This window comes from Chaetomium fimeti (assembly GCF_033439085.1).
Source record: "Chaetomium fimeti strain CBS 168.71 chromosome Unknown B0H64scaffold_17, whole genome shotgun sequence".
NCBI lineage: Eukaryota > Fungi > Ascomycota > Sordariomycetes > Sordariales > Chaetomiaceae > Chaetomium > Chaetomium fimeti.
In genome coordinates, this window is record NW_026944345.1 from 38,477 (window position 1) to 52,570 (window position 14,094).

The following is a 14,094-nucleotide window of genomic DNA, read 5'->3' on the forward strand; positions in this document are numbered from 1 at the left end:
CCTCATTGCGAACATTTGCTCGAGGAATGTCCAGCAGGAGTCTCTTTCCATGCTCAAAGGCATAGCGACACGAACTATGTCCTTCGACGTCTGTTTTGCTCGAATCTCCATGGGCCACTGGCCGCAGTAAATCCATTCTAGTTGGGGGAACACGGCGGCATACTTTTCTGCTTCTCGGAGCATGCGGTTGCGATGCGCACGTTCCCAAACCTCTGCGCTATCGGCCTCCGGGCCGTCATTATTACCCTCGCCTCCTGCCATATGCTCAGCATCTTCACCCCTGTCTAATTCCGGTCGTTCGAGGGCGCTGTTCCGATCCGCCGATGTCACGCGCTGATACTCGTAATACCCCTCCGCACCGGGGCCGGACGCGCCGTCTGGAAGCACGTACGTATCTCGTGAGAACGCAAGCCTTTTGAGCCTTGTCAGTCCTTGTAGACACAATCGCACCGCATTATGGTCGATCAACCACTGGTGACGCCAGCCAAATTGCTCGCCGGCACTTAGGCATAGCTGCTCCAGCGATTCGATGTTGCCAACAGCAGCTAGGGAATCCGCCGAGATAGTAGCCATGTTTGGTTGTGTTTCCGCCGCTGGTTCGCTCCATGCTAGCGAAAGGGAGCTTAGGTTCGACCATCTTCCATCAGAGAGTAGTGGGATAAGATGCGAGTCCAGGAGATGGGGCGTGCTTCTCCCGATGGAGAGTTTCCGAACGTGCGGGGTGACGTGAAATGAAGTCGATTATCGACTGTACCGTTCCCATGTTCCCGCCATCGAGATATGATATGGCAAGCGTCTCAAGGTCACGAAGGGGTTGGCCGGCCGGCAAACGCGTAAATGACAGAGAGAGATGTCTCAGCGGTGCAGAAAACAGCGAAGACCAGACTCGTGCATCAGGAATGCTCATGTTTCCGGAGATATCGAGGTACCGAAGATGGGGGAAGAACACGTCTTCATCGAATGAAAGTAACCTATCTCCCGTAAAAGCCGCGTAGCTCAAGGTCAGACGCCTGAGAGTCGTGCTACAGCGCTGTAGAAGGGTTTGTATGAAGGGTGACAAGCTTCTGTTCTTCCAGCCAGCGGCATCGCCATCGCTGTCTGTCTCGCTCCTATGAAACCGTTCGTTGGTGCAGAGGTCTACTTTTAGAGAGAGCGACTCCAATGACACGACAAGCGGCGCGAGTGGCGGCTCGAGGCGGTACATCTCTCCAATATGAGCTCCGGCCAGCTTAAGGTGCCGAATAGGCAGGTTTGTAACAGTCCCAAAGAAGGCGCCATCGAGACACAGTCCATCATGCCACAACAGCGCCTCTAGGTGGGGCATTGCCAATTTCATAGCGATCTGGACGGGATCGTGGTAAATCGCAATGTACTGATCAGTCGCTTTTTTGGACAATGCGTTGCGATGCTCCGAATTGAGACGGTTGGCTGCGTCCCCCCAAATGGAATTGTAGAGATCGCTATGCGCCTGAGCGACCCAGTCTGAGCGGGGCTCGACCACAACTCTGCGAATGCAAGATCCAATAAACGGCGGCCGGGTGGCGTTGCTTGGATCATCGTGGCCAAGCCTGGCGATCGCCTCCTTCATGAGCTGGCGCAACAAGAGCCTTGAATTTGGGCTGTAATCGAAGTAGACAACGGCGAATTGGCAGGAGCGAGCTAACTGCCTGCAGTCGCTATTCACCAAGGCGAGGGAAGAAAGGGCAGCTTTGTCATCTGCTATTAGATCCATAATGTCCCCCAAGATCTCGGGTGGCAGTCGGCACAGAAGGAGACTCGTCGACTCAATGGGGCGGCCTTCCATGACTTTCGGAAGCAAGAGAGGCAATATCGCATCCTTATCTTTACCGAATCCGTCGGCTTCAATACCCGAAAACGAGGAAAGCATCATTTCAGAAACGTCGTGGTTCATTGTGATGGAGGAGATTGATGCGTTGCTGGCCGTGCGAGTGGGTGGGTGGACAAGAAGATGTGGAGGAACACTTTCAGGTGCCGGCGTTCGAGTGGCAATGAAGATATGGGGCCGATATCAGGTGTGGATCAATTGCTCTTCCGACCCGGAGCCTGTGCGCACGTGCGGCATTTCACGGCACCGCACTAGGTTCACGCCGCCACGATCTCGCTCTTGTACGGCAGCCGTGCCCGCCGCATAAATAGCGACCCTCCTCCTCGAAGCTACGCGGCTAGGTCGCTTGTAGGAACGATTGTCTCCGGAACACGAAGCCCAGGACATAAGGCGACAAAGGGTGCGCCGGCGCTTGAGGCTGGGTTGAAAGTAGGCGTCCAACAAGTCGCAGGCCACCGCACCCGAATCGTCTGAACTAACCAAAAGTATCCAAACCTTTGATTGGCTCGCACAGGAGGTGGATTCCAGATTTTGCCAATTACCTCGTCAAATGCCAGCCAAGCCCACACCCCCGCTCAGTCGCTCGACCGTTTACCGTTGGGCGGGGTCTAGCTGCAACGACACGAGACAAACAGAGAACAGCTTGCGATAGCAAACGGCTACTTAAAGGCTTGAGGTATGCTCTCGACCGGGATCGATGCCTTACTGTAGCCCATGCAAGCGTTATTTTGAAAGTGCAAAGGCGCTTCAGCAGCACCGCCAGGACTCGGACCGGCATGCGTACGCCTATTCGTACTTGTTCCCTGCCACTCCTGTGCGGACAACGACATTGAGTTCGGCGATGCCGCTGCCTGGAACCCAGTCAGCCCGCGACTTGGATGAGGATGAGCCCTCTAAATCTTTGGTAAAAGGGTATAACTAATCATTTTGCTCTTGTCGTTCCTCTATCCTGGAACTTGCAGGTATTGACAATAGTCTCTGGCTAGGCTTTACTCCAGCCGGGAGTACTCAGACCTCGTGATATCCTGCAGAGGGAAGGAGCACCATGTACATAAGGCTATCGTATGCATGCAGTCCGAGTTCCTCGCTGTAGCATGCCGTGCAGGCTTCAAGGTCAGTGGCAGTTCATACACTTGCAACAATTCTAACCTAACGTTTCCACTCCAGGAGACACAAGAAGGAAAGATTGACCTCCCAGACGACGATCCCCCAGCTTGTCCATATAATGGTACATTATCTGTACCACTTTGACTACGACACAAAGCCCCAGGACAAGGGTATTGGTTTTGATGGGTCAGTAACGAACAGAGACGAAACCGATACCAACGAGCCGGTCACGAACGTCCTTGTCACCCATGCAAAGGTCTACGCCTTAGCAGAAAAGTACCTGATCCGTGGACTAAAGGTAGTTGCGCAACGACACTTCAAGGCAGCGACGACCTCAGTCACATTGGATGGTTTCCTACAAGCAATATCGGAGGTATATTCATCTACTATTGGAGACGATAGAGGTTTAAGGGACATCATCGTGGAAACCCTCCATAAGCATTCTGCATGGCTGGACAAAGAGGAGATGCGAGATATGCTTAGGGTATCTGGAGCTTTGGCATATGATCTCGTTATGTACATGCGTCAGCATAACAAAATTCTGAGCTGATAGGACCATCGGTGAAGGTCAGTGCAGATTACAAAGACCGTCAAATTCAATGCTTCTATCCCCTGCTACCAAATCTTTAATCCTCCTCCCTTCCCTCATTCACGTAGTTTAACGCTGTGGACACTCTCTACATGGTTCTTGAAATGGTTCAAGTGCTTGAACTCCAGCGCCTCCTCCTTGCACTTCGGGTGGTTGCACAACATCCGCTTCACGCCGCCTGGCTGTTGCGCGTGCTTCCTATCGAAATGGTCGTACATCACCGCTGGTCGACAGTACTTGAATGCTCGTTCCTCATGCGACAGAGTTTTATCCCCGATGTAGCGTGGAAATTGCGTCCTGTCCGTTAGGAGGGGGAAGGAGTCCAGCCCAGGAGCCTCCTCCTTCACTGCGACGTCGGCCTGCGCCTACGCCCAAGCCAGAAGCAAACTCGCGTAGAGATATCGCAGACGACATTGTCCTGGTGACTTGTGAACTGTGATCGAGCGGGAACTGCTCTCTTGAATATGAGTTATCGAAGGCCACCATGATGACCGGGCGGGGCTCGCAGCACGTTGGCACCTTCTTTCCAGGATATGTCGTAGACTGTGCTCTGTACGCCGTTGACGAGCCCGAGCGAAAACATGCCTTCTGAGCGCGCTGCCGCTGCTATCCTTCCAACCTCCGTCATTTAACGTGTAAAATCGTGTGAAGCCGCCTGATTTCAACGTGAATGGCTCGGGGCGAGCGGCAAGGGCCTCCCATTTTGGGCGTGCGGGATGGCTCTCATCTTTGGTAAGGTCGACGACGGCGGGGACTACTACGCGTGCTTCAAGGGCGGCCGGTCTGCGCTGATTGCGAGCGGCCTCCGTGTGGCGGAGCAAGAGACTGGGCTGCGTATCCGGCAAAGTGTGTGACTATTGGGGGAAGCGAGAGTGCAGAGAGCAGCGATTCTTCCTAAGTTGCACGCGCCCTGCCACGCTACACACTCTCCCTGGCGGCTTAGGAGACCCTCGGTATTCATCCTGCTCCCTTCCAGGACCGACGAGATACTAGTCCTACCACGGAAGCAGTCCCACAGACCCCGGATACGTACCTCCCTCCGACGATCCAAGTTCGGCGCGCTGTCCTTCCTCGAGCTTCGTTCATAAGAATGTCTTGAATAGATATTTGCATCTCATCAAAGGAGCAGCTTGGTAAGCCTCCAGGGCTGGATATCGAGGGTGGTTCAACGCACGACGACCCCGACACGACAGGCACTTGCAACTGACCGCGAGAGTATGCCGAGTGGATAGGGCGCGCCTGCCGCAGGGAGGCGCCGACGGGGCGGCTTGTGTGCAGACAGCCTCTATCAAAGTTGACGGATCTAAACCGAATGCGATTGGGATCCATAAGGTCATCAGCCACCTTGGGCGGCAGACCGGGATTACCTCTTGACTGGCGTGACCCTAGCTCTGACTTGGGAGGCGCTTCGAGATGTGGTCCTTTTCATGCCGCTGCCCCGGAGCTCAATGATCAGCGCGTCCTCCTCGGGGGACCACCTGTCTGTTTCTTCGCCGGCGGCTCGGACGTGTGCAACCCTGCGCTTCCCACCACCGCTCTTGGGACGCGAGCCTATCCTCGAGCTTGGTGTCGGCCCGGAAATGCTCAGCGCCCTCACCCCAGCTCCACCCCGAGCACCGAAGCCGGGAGACAAGGGGCTTGCTGCTACGGAAAACGGGGCCGGCGACGGGCCGCTAGAAAGTGCCGTCAACGCTGCAAGTCTGGTACAGTACTCGATGGTGGCTTCCGGGTAGTAGACAGGGACTCATCTGAGACGGGACCCTAAGGAGAGAGGCAATATCCACGATGGGCTGTGTCTCGCCGAGCCTTTCCCCTCTACTAGATCAGATTGACTACGGAACTGTTACTCAGGAAACCATACAAAGGCAATGAACACACCCTTCCCCCCTTCCTGCTTAATTATGGCCTTCAACTCTCTGCGACTAATTGAAATTCTTCCAGTTTTGTTTTCTCCGTACTTCTCTGACGGATTCGAAGAAGCCCTTGACTGCAGCCTCGCCACCAAGCTCCTCGACCCGACCCTCCTTCACTTTGGTTTCGACAAGCGTTGCTACCACGCCGACGAGCTTCGGCGCGGTCGTCTTCATCTCCTCATTCGTGGTTGCCGGGTTGTTCAGCTCGGCAAGAACAACTTGGATCCAGCGCTGGATGCCAGACCACTGGAGAACATGGCCACCGAAAGCCAATGTCTGGCAATTTTGTTCTCGAAAGACACCGTGGATCGTGCCCGGCCCGAAGAAAAACAGTCTCGCCTGGCCGAATGAGGACGTATCTCCATCTGCCACCGGTATAGCAGTGGGGGTTGGCCATCCACGCTTCCCGTTCTTCTTTTGTTGGGGATGACATCCAGATGAACCCGATTGTCCCTTCCTGCGCTGTGATCCACGTAGAGTAGCCGTGACTGTCCATGTGTGGAGCCGTATGATGGCCGCCTTGCGAAAGCAGGGCCCATTTATCGACGTCCTTCCACTCGCTCCACTGCTCCGTGGACGCCACCACTCTCTCAGCGCTCCCTGCCATCAACACCCTGTTGCGAACGTGAAGAAGGAGTTCGCAATTCTCTCCGGTCAAGAAACTCGGTAGAATAGAGGTAATAGGGCTTTATAGATCTAGGACGTTCAATGGGTCGCTTGTGCGCTTCTGGGAGAGGAATTCTTCCCGGACTTTACTGAGCTCGCGTACCTGAAAGGACTCCTCGTCAGAACTGCGAGACGGGATCTGTACAGAGACAAACTGGTCGACAACGCACGTTCTCCGAAAGAATTGCTCAACCGGGCGTCCTCCCTCGCCCCATCTAAACGGCTGCTGGTCTTTGGTGAAGATCGGAGCGTCGACGGGAGACCGAGACTCGACCATATGTGCTGCTTCGTCGCCAGTGCAAAACCAGGCCTCGACTCTGCCACGGCCAGCTGTCGGTGTTTGGGTGCTGAACCCTCTCTAACAATTCGTAAACAAGCCGATTGGTTTCCTCGCCGTGCGAGCCAGCGACCGGCGTGACCTGGCGCAGTTCGGCCATCACTCGTCGCCGGTAGGCATCGTCGGCTATAATGTCCTGCGCCGGCCGGTCTCCACGAATGCCTGGCCACTTAGAGAGTGCCAGCGGCGCGTCGAGCCGTGGCCGCTTCGACGGCGTGGTGATATCGGACAGCGAGGCTCTGCGGCGGCGGAAGGAAGTACTGGCATCGGCGTACAACGCGGCTTTGCTTGGTGTATTTAGATGCTCAAGCAAGCCGGCGCCTTTGGCCAAAGCCATAGCCAGTGGCTGCTCGGTGTGGTGCCGAAGTTCGGCATAGCGCTGAAGGTGCTCACGGCAAAGCTGGCCGAGGAAAGGGAAGAGTTGGGCTGCTGCCTCGTGGTCGAACAGAGACGGGTTGGTCAAGGCCAATCGGAGCGATGATGGCACTTTCGAACAGCAGTCTGGCGGCATCTCTGTAACCTGGACCCGGGGAAGTCGAGCTTGTCTGGGCTTGGCTGCTTTGGTGCCGGCGAGGCCCTGGTAGGACGGACGTGGGCGAGGTGCCACTCTGATAGACTGATCGGGGACGGCATTCGCAGGGCCAAGACCATCCTCGGCCCCAGCACCGTCGGTGTCGGAATCCGTCCGATCTAATTCCTCCGAGGTAATAGAGGAATCGGGCGTGGCATTAGCGGAGTCAGGGGGAGCAGGAGGAGGTAGAATTGCAGCCCTATCCTCACTAGAATCACTGCTAGATTGGCCGCAGCTTGTCATCGCCTCATTGGCGCCCTCGGCAAGGACGGTATTGATGACCTCCCGCACGATAGGGTCTAAACTCATCCGATCCGATCCCTCCGAGGCAGCGGCCGTCTCTAGGCCTGTGCTAGTAGTGCTGTCTGATATCGATGGCTCCTCAGAGGTATCAGAATTGCCAACTTCTGGCGGGGTTGCCGAGCTCGGACTAACAAGTCTATCGGCCTGTGGCAGGACGGAAGCGTATTTCTCATAGACTAGGAGGCCGAATTTGTCGAAGCCAAACCCCTGGGGCGCTTCGATGGCCCGCTCGGTGTCCGGCGGATACTTGGCCAAGTTGTCCAAATCGCCTTGTTGGATGGGATTGGACGAGTCGTGGATCGGGCGCCGCTTGAGACTCGGTCCCTGCTGAGATCGTTTGAGCATCAACCAATTCAACGCCTCTACGGCCCTCTTCCAGGTGTTAACGTTCCGTGCTGCTGTGCAGAGCACTTTGCAGTATTTGGGTCCCTTGTAAACCCACTGGTAGTGCTGGACAACATCCTCTCCCCAGCAGGCCGCTACCGTCTTTAGCGGAGAGAGACATTGGGATTTGAACTCCAGACCGCTCTCTGCAACGTCGAGGAACCTGTTCCACTCTGAATCCTCGTCCAGTTTTGTCCGCTTGGTCGACCGCTTTTCCCTGGCCAATTTCCGATCCTTGTACTTGGCGCAATGAGTAGACATGACATGATCGTAGGCGGCGGCCAGAAGCTGGACTTCGGAGCTCTCCCGGAGAAGCTCGTCCCGCATTTGCACACACAGTTCGTATCTCTCCGGGTCGGTCTCGCGGGCGCAGATCTTGTCACGCAATTGGATTACTCGTTCGAGATGGTCGTTCTTCAGCACGGAAAGAGCCTTGTCGGCGGTGCCTTCCTCTGGTAGAGCGTGCATGTCGGGGGCCATTGGGCAGGCGGGCAAGCGGGTCTACGTTGCAGGTTTCCATTGGTGCTGGAGAAGCGATGGCTGTCGGGCCGTGGAGATTGCAGCTCGTCGGAGCGTTGGAGAGGTCAACAGGAACCATAGCGCGCCACCACTGTGCGTGAAAATGATCTTGGAGATTACCCCGAAGTTTCAAAATTATGTTACGTGAAGATCGACTTGTTAGGGTCCTGGAGATGAAGCGAATTCGACGATAAAACTATCATCGTTGCGTACGATTATCTTGGATGAAGATGGTATTGTAATCTGAAAAGTCTGTTGAATTAAAATATTTAACTCTAAGTCTATTATATTTTATAACGCTTTTTTAAGTTTGTATATACTTTCCTTTATAAGATAGTGTTAATTGTAAGGGTTATTTTTAGATTAGATTCCGTTTTGGTTGGTAGAGCTTATTTTCTATTAAATAATATTTTAAGCTTAGCTTGGTTTTCGATAGAAAGAAGTTTAATTAGAAAGATAAACTATAAATAAAACTATCTAATAAATATAGTATATTTTATAATAAGATGATAGTCCTATATATAATAACTATTTTCTCCTAGAGAGTACTTTAGGGATGATTTTAACTAAGGAATCGGATCTTTAAGGTATAAAACTATTATAGAGTAGTAGGGATAATTCCAAGACGATAAGCTTTTTATAGTTATATCCTTTATACTTTCGAGATATCTATAGAGGAGAGACTTTATAATATTAGGAAATATTGGTAGTATAAAATATTGCTGATATTAATACTATTTAAGGAATTTACTAGATTGCTACTCTCTACTTGCTATTCTATTCTTAACCGAAACCTAAACCTCTATAGACTTTAAACCCTAAAAGCCTAGAACTATATATATCTGGCCGATAATCTCAGAATAACTGTAAAAAGAACAGTTAATATAATATAACTATCGATATAGAGGATAGTAGGTTGTTTTATATAAGTTATATTTATAGAGAGAGTAGTATCGATATTACTATAGTCTAATATTAGTAAATTAGTTTATAGTATAGAGTAAGAGATCTTACTTAAGGTTTAGAGTAACTAATTGATAAAATAAATAAGTAACCTATATATTATTAGTATTATATTATAATATTTAATTAGAAAGGGAATATTTACTATAGATAGGTAAGAGTAATAATAAGACTATAAATAGTTAGTAATACTAATTGGCCGGTATAGGATATTATATAACTAATGGATATTATAGGTAGGTTTACTGTAAAAGCCGGTAGGCCCGAGAAACTATTCTAGTTCTTAGATAGAGCTATATCGGTAGGGTAGTACTAGCTGGAGCGGCTTCGCTATAATATACTATATAGTAACTGAGAAATCAATAAGTAGTGCTCCTACTAAATTATAGAGATTGTTTACTTTCAACGGCTAACTATAAAATGTTTTGGTAAGTTAAAACCTAGAAGTATTAGCTTGGTTTCGAAGAGTATAGCCGAGGGAGCAAATACTATTATAGATATTGGGTATAGTACTATAAACAGAGAGCTAGCTAGTCTATCGGAGGTTAGTATAGGATATGCCCTATATATATAGGGATAGTAACTAACCGATTAATATAGTTTAATAATATTAATCTGAGAGTTGGATAAGAGTATAGGTATTAATAGTATTGGTAATCTAGGTAGTTATTGCGAGGTAGCTAGATAGGATACTAATCCAGTTATTTATAGTTAGTATATACCCTAGATCTAAATATTACTTAAGCCTAACCTAGAGTTCTGGTATTATTTATAATATAGATATAACTACTTTGAGTCTGGTTCTTATTTAAGGTTAGTATATTTAGATGTATAAGATAGTGTAGTAGAATTGGTGAAACTCGACCTGAAAGCTTATAGGCGATACGAAATTAAGTTAACTGTAAAATCCATCTATATATTGGGTTTCGGTAAAGGTAGAGGGGGGGTAATCGAGTAATTAGACTATAGTTAATTTTCCTACATTAGTACAATGTACTTATTAACATTTAAAAAGAGTAGCCGGGATAGAGATACTATAACGAAAATATAATGATAAATGGGAGATAGAACTAGAGATACTATACTATCATTATATTATTATTGCTCTTATCACGCTCGGTACTAAGTATATACGGTCCTTCAACTAGTGTATCGGTAGGAAAAACTATGCCGAAGCTGGATGAAAACCCCTGTATCTCCGCTGCGGCTTCGCTGCTACATCGTAGCGCCATCTCCTCGAAAGGGCTTACCTACCCTTCGAGGTTAAAGTAACAAAATAAAAACAAAAGGAAATAGTAAAGGAAGGAGAGGGAAAGTAGGCTCCTGTTATGTGACCAGCCCTTAAGGTTCTCGTAGGGGGGGGGGGGGGGGGGGGGGGGGGGGAAGGAGGGCAGTATATATTCTGCCCTCTGCCCTCCTTTCCTTCTTCCTTCTCTCCCTATTACAACCAATAATCAATTTAGTAAGTGCCTCCCCCTCCCCTACCCCCCCCCCCATTAACCGTAGTAGCCTTGCAGCGGTCCGCAACAAATATTTAGCGACATTACAATGGCTGCTCCGCGTGTCGGCCCCGCCCTGCCCCTGGGCTATGACAAGCCGGCCTAAGCCGACAAGTTCGAGAAGGTGGTCCGGACTCACGATACCGAGGACCGTATCGGAGAGTGAGTCCTCCGGGGAGTAGCTGCGGTGCCGCTGCTGACCGTTTCCAGCGTTTTTTTGCGCCATTGCCTGCCTGTACTGCGATGTTGGTCTGTCCAAGCAGTGCCCTACTTATACTATCGTTATAGCTAATACCTTTGAATAGATAATAGGATATAGCTAAACCTTTTCTATATATCGGTAAATTGGAATTATAGGATTATATAGTATTGTATATATTTACTAGTATTATATATATCTGCCTATAAAGTAAGTATACTCTTAATGATAATTGATAATAATACTATAGAGGTTCTACAATATATTGGTAATATTGTTGGTAATGTAACTATAGATAATAATAATATTAGATAGTAAGAAAGTAATTCGGTTGATTAGAAGGGGACCGATTATTAGAAGTAGCGGGGTTTTAGTTTCATCTATTCTTCGTTTACAAAACTAGTAGGGCAGTTAGTTATAGAGCTTTGCCAGTTGGCCTTACTTTTTTAGTATTAATACTTCTAGTTGCTAATTCCAGGCAGCTATTCTATAAGGGATAGCTATATAGACTAAGTGCCCTTAAATGCAAAATACCCCTAAGTATCCGATTTTAGAGTAGTAAAATATAATAGCGGTTCTTCAATTAATATAAATTTTATAGTATATTATATACTTATCTAATAGGATTATAATTAAAGAAGTAACCTATTATATATTAGAGTACTGTCTATCTTTATTACCCTAGGTACCTAGCTTAACTGCGAAATCCCTTATACTATTATTATATAAAGAAAATATTATACTTTACCTATAGATATCGAGAGCGTCGGGAGAGCTGTTAGTACTGTGAGGTAAAACTATATTCTATCTACTAGGATATTAGAAAGCCTGATAAGTCTATACCGGCTAGATATATATAGATTGGGTATCTAAAGAGTTTATTATATATTGGTAACTTAACTATTATAATGAAAATATAATAACGGTAAAGAGGTATATAATTCCGGTTTAATAATAGGTAAATATATATTAAGCTAGGTAATAGAGAGTATTGAATCTTCTTCTTTAATATAGATAAAGTTACTAACTGAGAATACTATTCTTACGAATACTCCCTGTTATTTGGTAATTATAAATGGTAATTAGGGAACGGTACTCTAACTTACTTATATATAAAAGATAGTTTCTCTACCTACTGAAATCTTCTATTTCTCTAGATTATATATAGCCGATTATAGTTAATTATAAATACCTGCTAGAAAAGTCTTATAAACTCGCTGTTCTCTAGCTCGGTTCGGGGGTTAAGAACTCTAAGAAGCTGGTTCTGCTGGTTCTTAACCTATGAGGGGAGAGACTATATAGTATAAAAGGCGTTTTATAGTTTATCCGCCCGAATCTCTAAAAACAATATCTCTTCTATAAAATAAAACCTATCGCCGCTAAAATATAGGTTATATCCTTCGGTAAGACTAGGATATATCTTGCGAAGGGTATGAAATACTGTATATACCTTCGGATATTTCTATTTAGTACTGCCGGTAAGGAGAAAATATAATCGAGAGTTGGTTGTTAGTATACTAGATGAAGTAGTAGCTATATTCCGGTAATTAGTAGTAAAAATATCTCGAGTAAACTCTCTATTAAAATATTAGTAAATATCTCAATTATTTATAATATTTATTGTTAAAAAGTAACTTTTATACTGATCCTTGCTTTAGAATATAAGGGTAAGCTGGTAAGACCTATATTACTAATAATATCTGGTAAATATATATCTTAGTAAATATTTAGTAGTTTCTATTTCCTAATTATTTTGTTTACCTTCTGCTTTAGGGATATTGGCTAATACTATATATAGTTTGAAAATTATAGAAGGGGGTTAGAAAATATCTTTAGATTTAAAGTCTCCTTCTTTATCTATAATTAACGGTATAACTGATAGCTATATAGAAGTGGGAAATATAGGGGGAGGTGGATGGTATTATACTTGCTAAGGTTTAACGAGTATTAGGTTTTTTTATATAGTTATACCTTGGATTTTGCAATTATAGCTGTCCTACTTTCTTCTCTCGCTAAGAACGGCTAGTATAAAACTATACTACTTTTCTACCGGATAATAATATAATATAGTTCCTTGTTGGGCAGTGGTTCTTATACCTGAAAATTGCGAGTATAGATAGGTAAACTTCTAGAATATAGTAATTAGCTTTAGTATACTATATACTTTGGATTGTAGGAGATACTCCGATAAACTATAGTATATAATTAATAAGGAGTGGTGAAACTCTGGTTTGATAAACGAGAGCTGTAGCTATAAGGAGAGGAGGAGGGGGGGTAATAACTACGATCCGGCTATATTCCTTTATCCTAAATGAGTTGCGGTAGGTTTTAGAGTTCTAGATCCTACTTACCTGGATAGAAATACGAAATTCTGGAATGTAAGTGAAGTTCTATAATACTATTTATAGAAAAAACCAATATCTTTAAATAGAAAGTTAGTTAATTTTAAGTATTGAGATTTAGGTGGGTGAGGCCCTGTAGTGCACACACTGACAGGGCTTACAATGTACTTTGGGAAGTAAGGTATAGTACTATTGCTTAGCTACCAGCAGTAATTACAGGGCCTAGCCCTATAACAGTAGTTAATTTAGTGGGTAAACTACTATTGTTTTGGGAATACCTCTGTATTTGCTATCTTAAACCACTGGAGTTGGATTTAATACTTCCTTCTCATATACCCACCGACGGGGGCGCAGTACCGAATTCGGCCAGCGGTCTTAGTGGTAGAAAACTAAATCCCGCAAAACTCATTTATATAGGTTTGACTAAAAATGGGCTTACCTGCTTGCAGCCGCACCCAGAAGTGCCCAGGCCCACTTGCACTACTACCTTAAAAACCGGTGTAGGGTAGGCCGGTTAGGGCTAAGCGATGTAGGGTAGGCTGCTTGGGAGCCAACTACCGGTATAGGGTAGGTTGCTTGGGACGCTAAGAGGTGTAGGGTAGGCCGGTTGGGAACAACCGGGTGTAGGGTAGCTCGCTTGGGAAACCCAGGTATAGGGTAGGTGTAGGGTAGCTCGATTCGGGAGAAACAGTACTTAGTGAAAAGAAGAACCAACCTTCTTTAAACTAAGATAACTAGCCCTAGTAATTATACCGCTACAACCAAAATACCAGTATATAGCTACAGGCTATACAAATTCAATTATATACTGTAGAGCCCCTAGATGGCCACAGCTAGTAATCTGAACTCTAGGGTT

General features: G+C 47.0%; 4 protein-coding genes across 4 annotated transcripts; 1 reads left to right on the top strand and 3 right to left on the bottom strand.

The window, feature by feature from the left end:
* Positions 1 to 326: 326 nt before the first annotated feature.
* Positions 327 to 1,912, bottom strand: B0H64DRAFT_421249 (uncharacterized protein; the record flags this gene model as incomplete). Its single annotated transcript, XM_062805527.1, has 3 exons — positions 327 to 377; positions 451 to 691; positions 750 to 1,912. 3 exons carry the CDS (start codon positions 1,910 to 1,912, stop codon positions 327 to 329), a joined length of 1,455 nt encoding a protein of 484 aa, XP_062653628.1.
* Positions 1,913 to 2,124: 212 nt separating this feature from the next.
* Positions 2,125 to 3,576, top strand: B0H64DRAFT_413815 (uncharacterized protein). Its single transcript, XM_062804998.1, has 3 exons — positions 2,125 to 2,758; positions 2,833 to 3,000; positions 3,032 to 3,576. The coding sequence occupies exons 1-3, from the start codon at positions 2,544 to 2,546 to the stop codon at positions 3,501 to 3,503; spliced, it is 855 nt and encodes a 284-aa protein (XP_062653629.1). The 5' UTR covers positions 2,125 to 2,543; the 3' UTR covers positions 3,504 to 3,576.
* A 22-nt stretch (positions 3,577 to 3,598) lies between these two features.
* B0H64DRAFT_332827 (uncharacterized protein) lies at positions 3,599 to 3,814 on the bottom strand (the record flags this gene model as incomplete). The annotated part of the gene is made up of 1 exon (XM_062801071.1): positions 3,599 to 3,814. A coding segment is annotated over one exon (216 nt), but the record flags the coding sequence as incomplete, so codon positions are not given.
* A 1,453-nt stretch (positions 3,815 to 5,267) lies between these two features.
* B0H64DRAFT_413821 (uncharacterized protein) lies at positions 5,268 to 8,540 on the bottom strand. Its single transcript, XM_062804999.1, has 4 exons — positions 7,239 to 8,540; positions 6,475 to 7,148; positions 6,292 to 6,431; positions 5,268 to 5,912 (listed from the first exon to the last, which is right to left on the bottom strand). Exons 1-4 carry the CDS (start codon positions 8,194 to 8,196, stop codon positions 5,465 to 5,467), a joined length of 2,220 nt encoding a protein of 739 aa, XP_062653631.1. The 5' UTR covers positions 8,197 to 8,540; the 3' UTR covers positions 5,268 to 5,464.
* Positions 8,541 to 14,094: the final 5,554 nt, after the last annotated feature.

What these genes read in the sequence shown, in the direction of transcription:
- B0H64DRAFT_413821 (XM_062804999.1), bottom strand. Translation starts at nt 8,196, where the DNA reads ATGGCCCCCGACATGCACGCTCTACCAGAGGAAGGCACCGCCGACAAG. An exon ending in CCAATCTAGCAGTGATTCTA is followed by an intron (nt 7,149 to 7,238) that starts GTGAGGATAGGG and finishes CGGAGGAATTAG; the next exon opens with ATCGGACGGATTCCGACACC. An exon ending in GAGCAATTCTTTCGGAGAAC is followed by an intron (nt 5,913 to 6,291) that starts GTGCGTTGTCGA and finishes ATCACAGCGCAG; the next exon opens with GAAGGGACAATCGGGTTCAT.
- B0H64DRAFT_413815 (XM_062804998.1), top strand. Translation starts at nt 2,544, where the DNA reads ATGCCTTACTGTAGCCCATGCAAGCGTTATTTTGAAAGTGCAAAGGCG. An exon ending in TCTAAATCTTTGGTAAAAGG is followed by an intron (nt 2,759 to 2,832) that starts GTATAACTAATC and finishes GTCTCTGGCTAG; the next exon opens with GCTTTACTCCAGCCGGGAGT. An exon ending in TGCAACAATTCTAACCTAAC is followed by an intron (nt 3,001 to 3,031) that starts GTTTCCACTCCA and finishes CAAGAAGGAAAG; the next exon opens with ATTGACCTCCCAGACGACGA.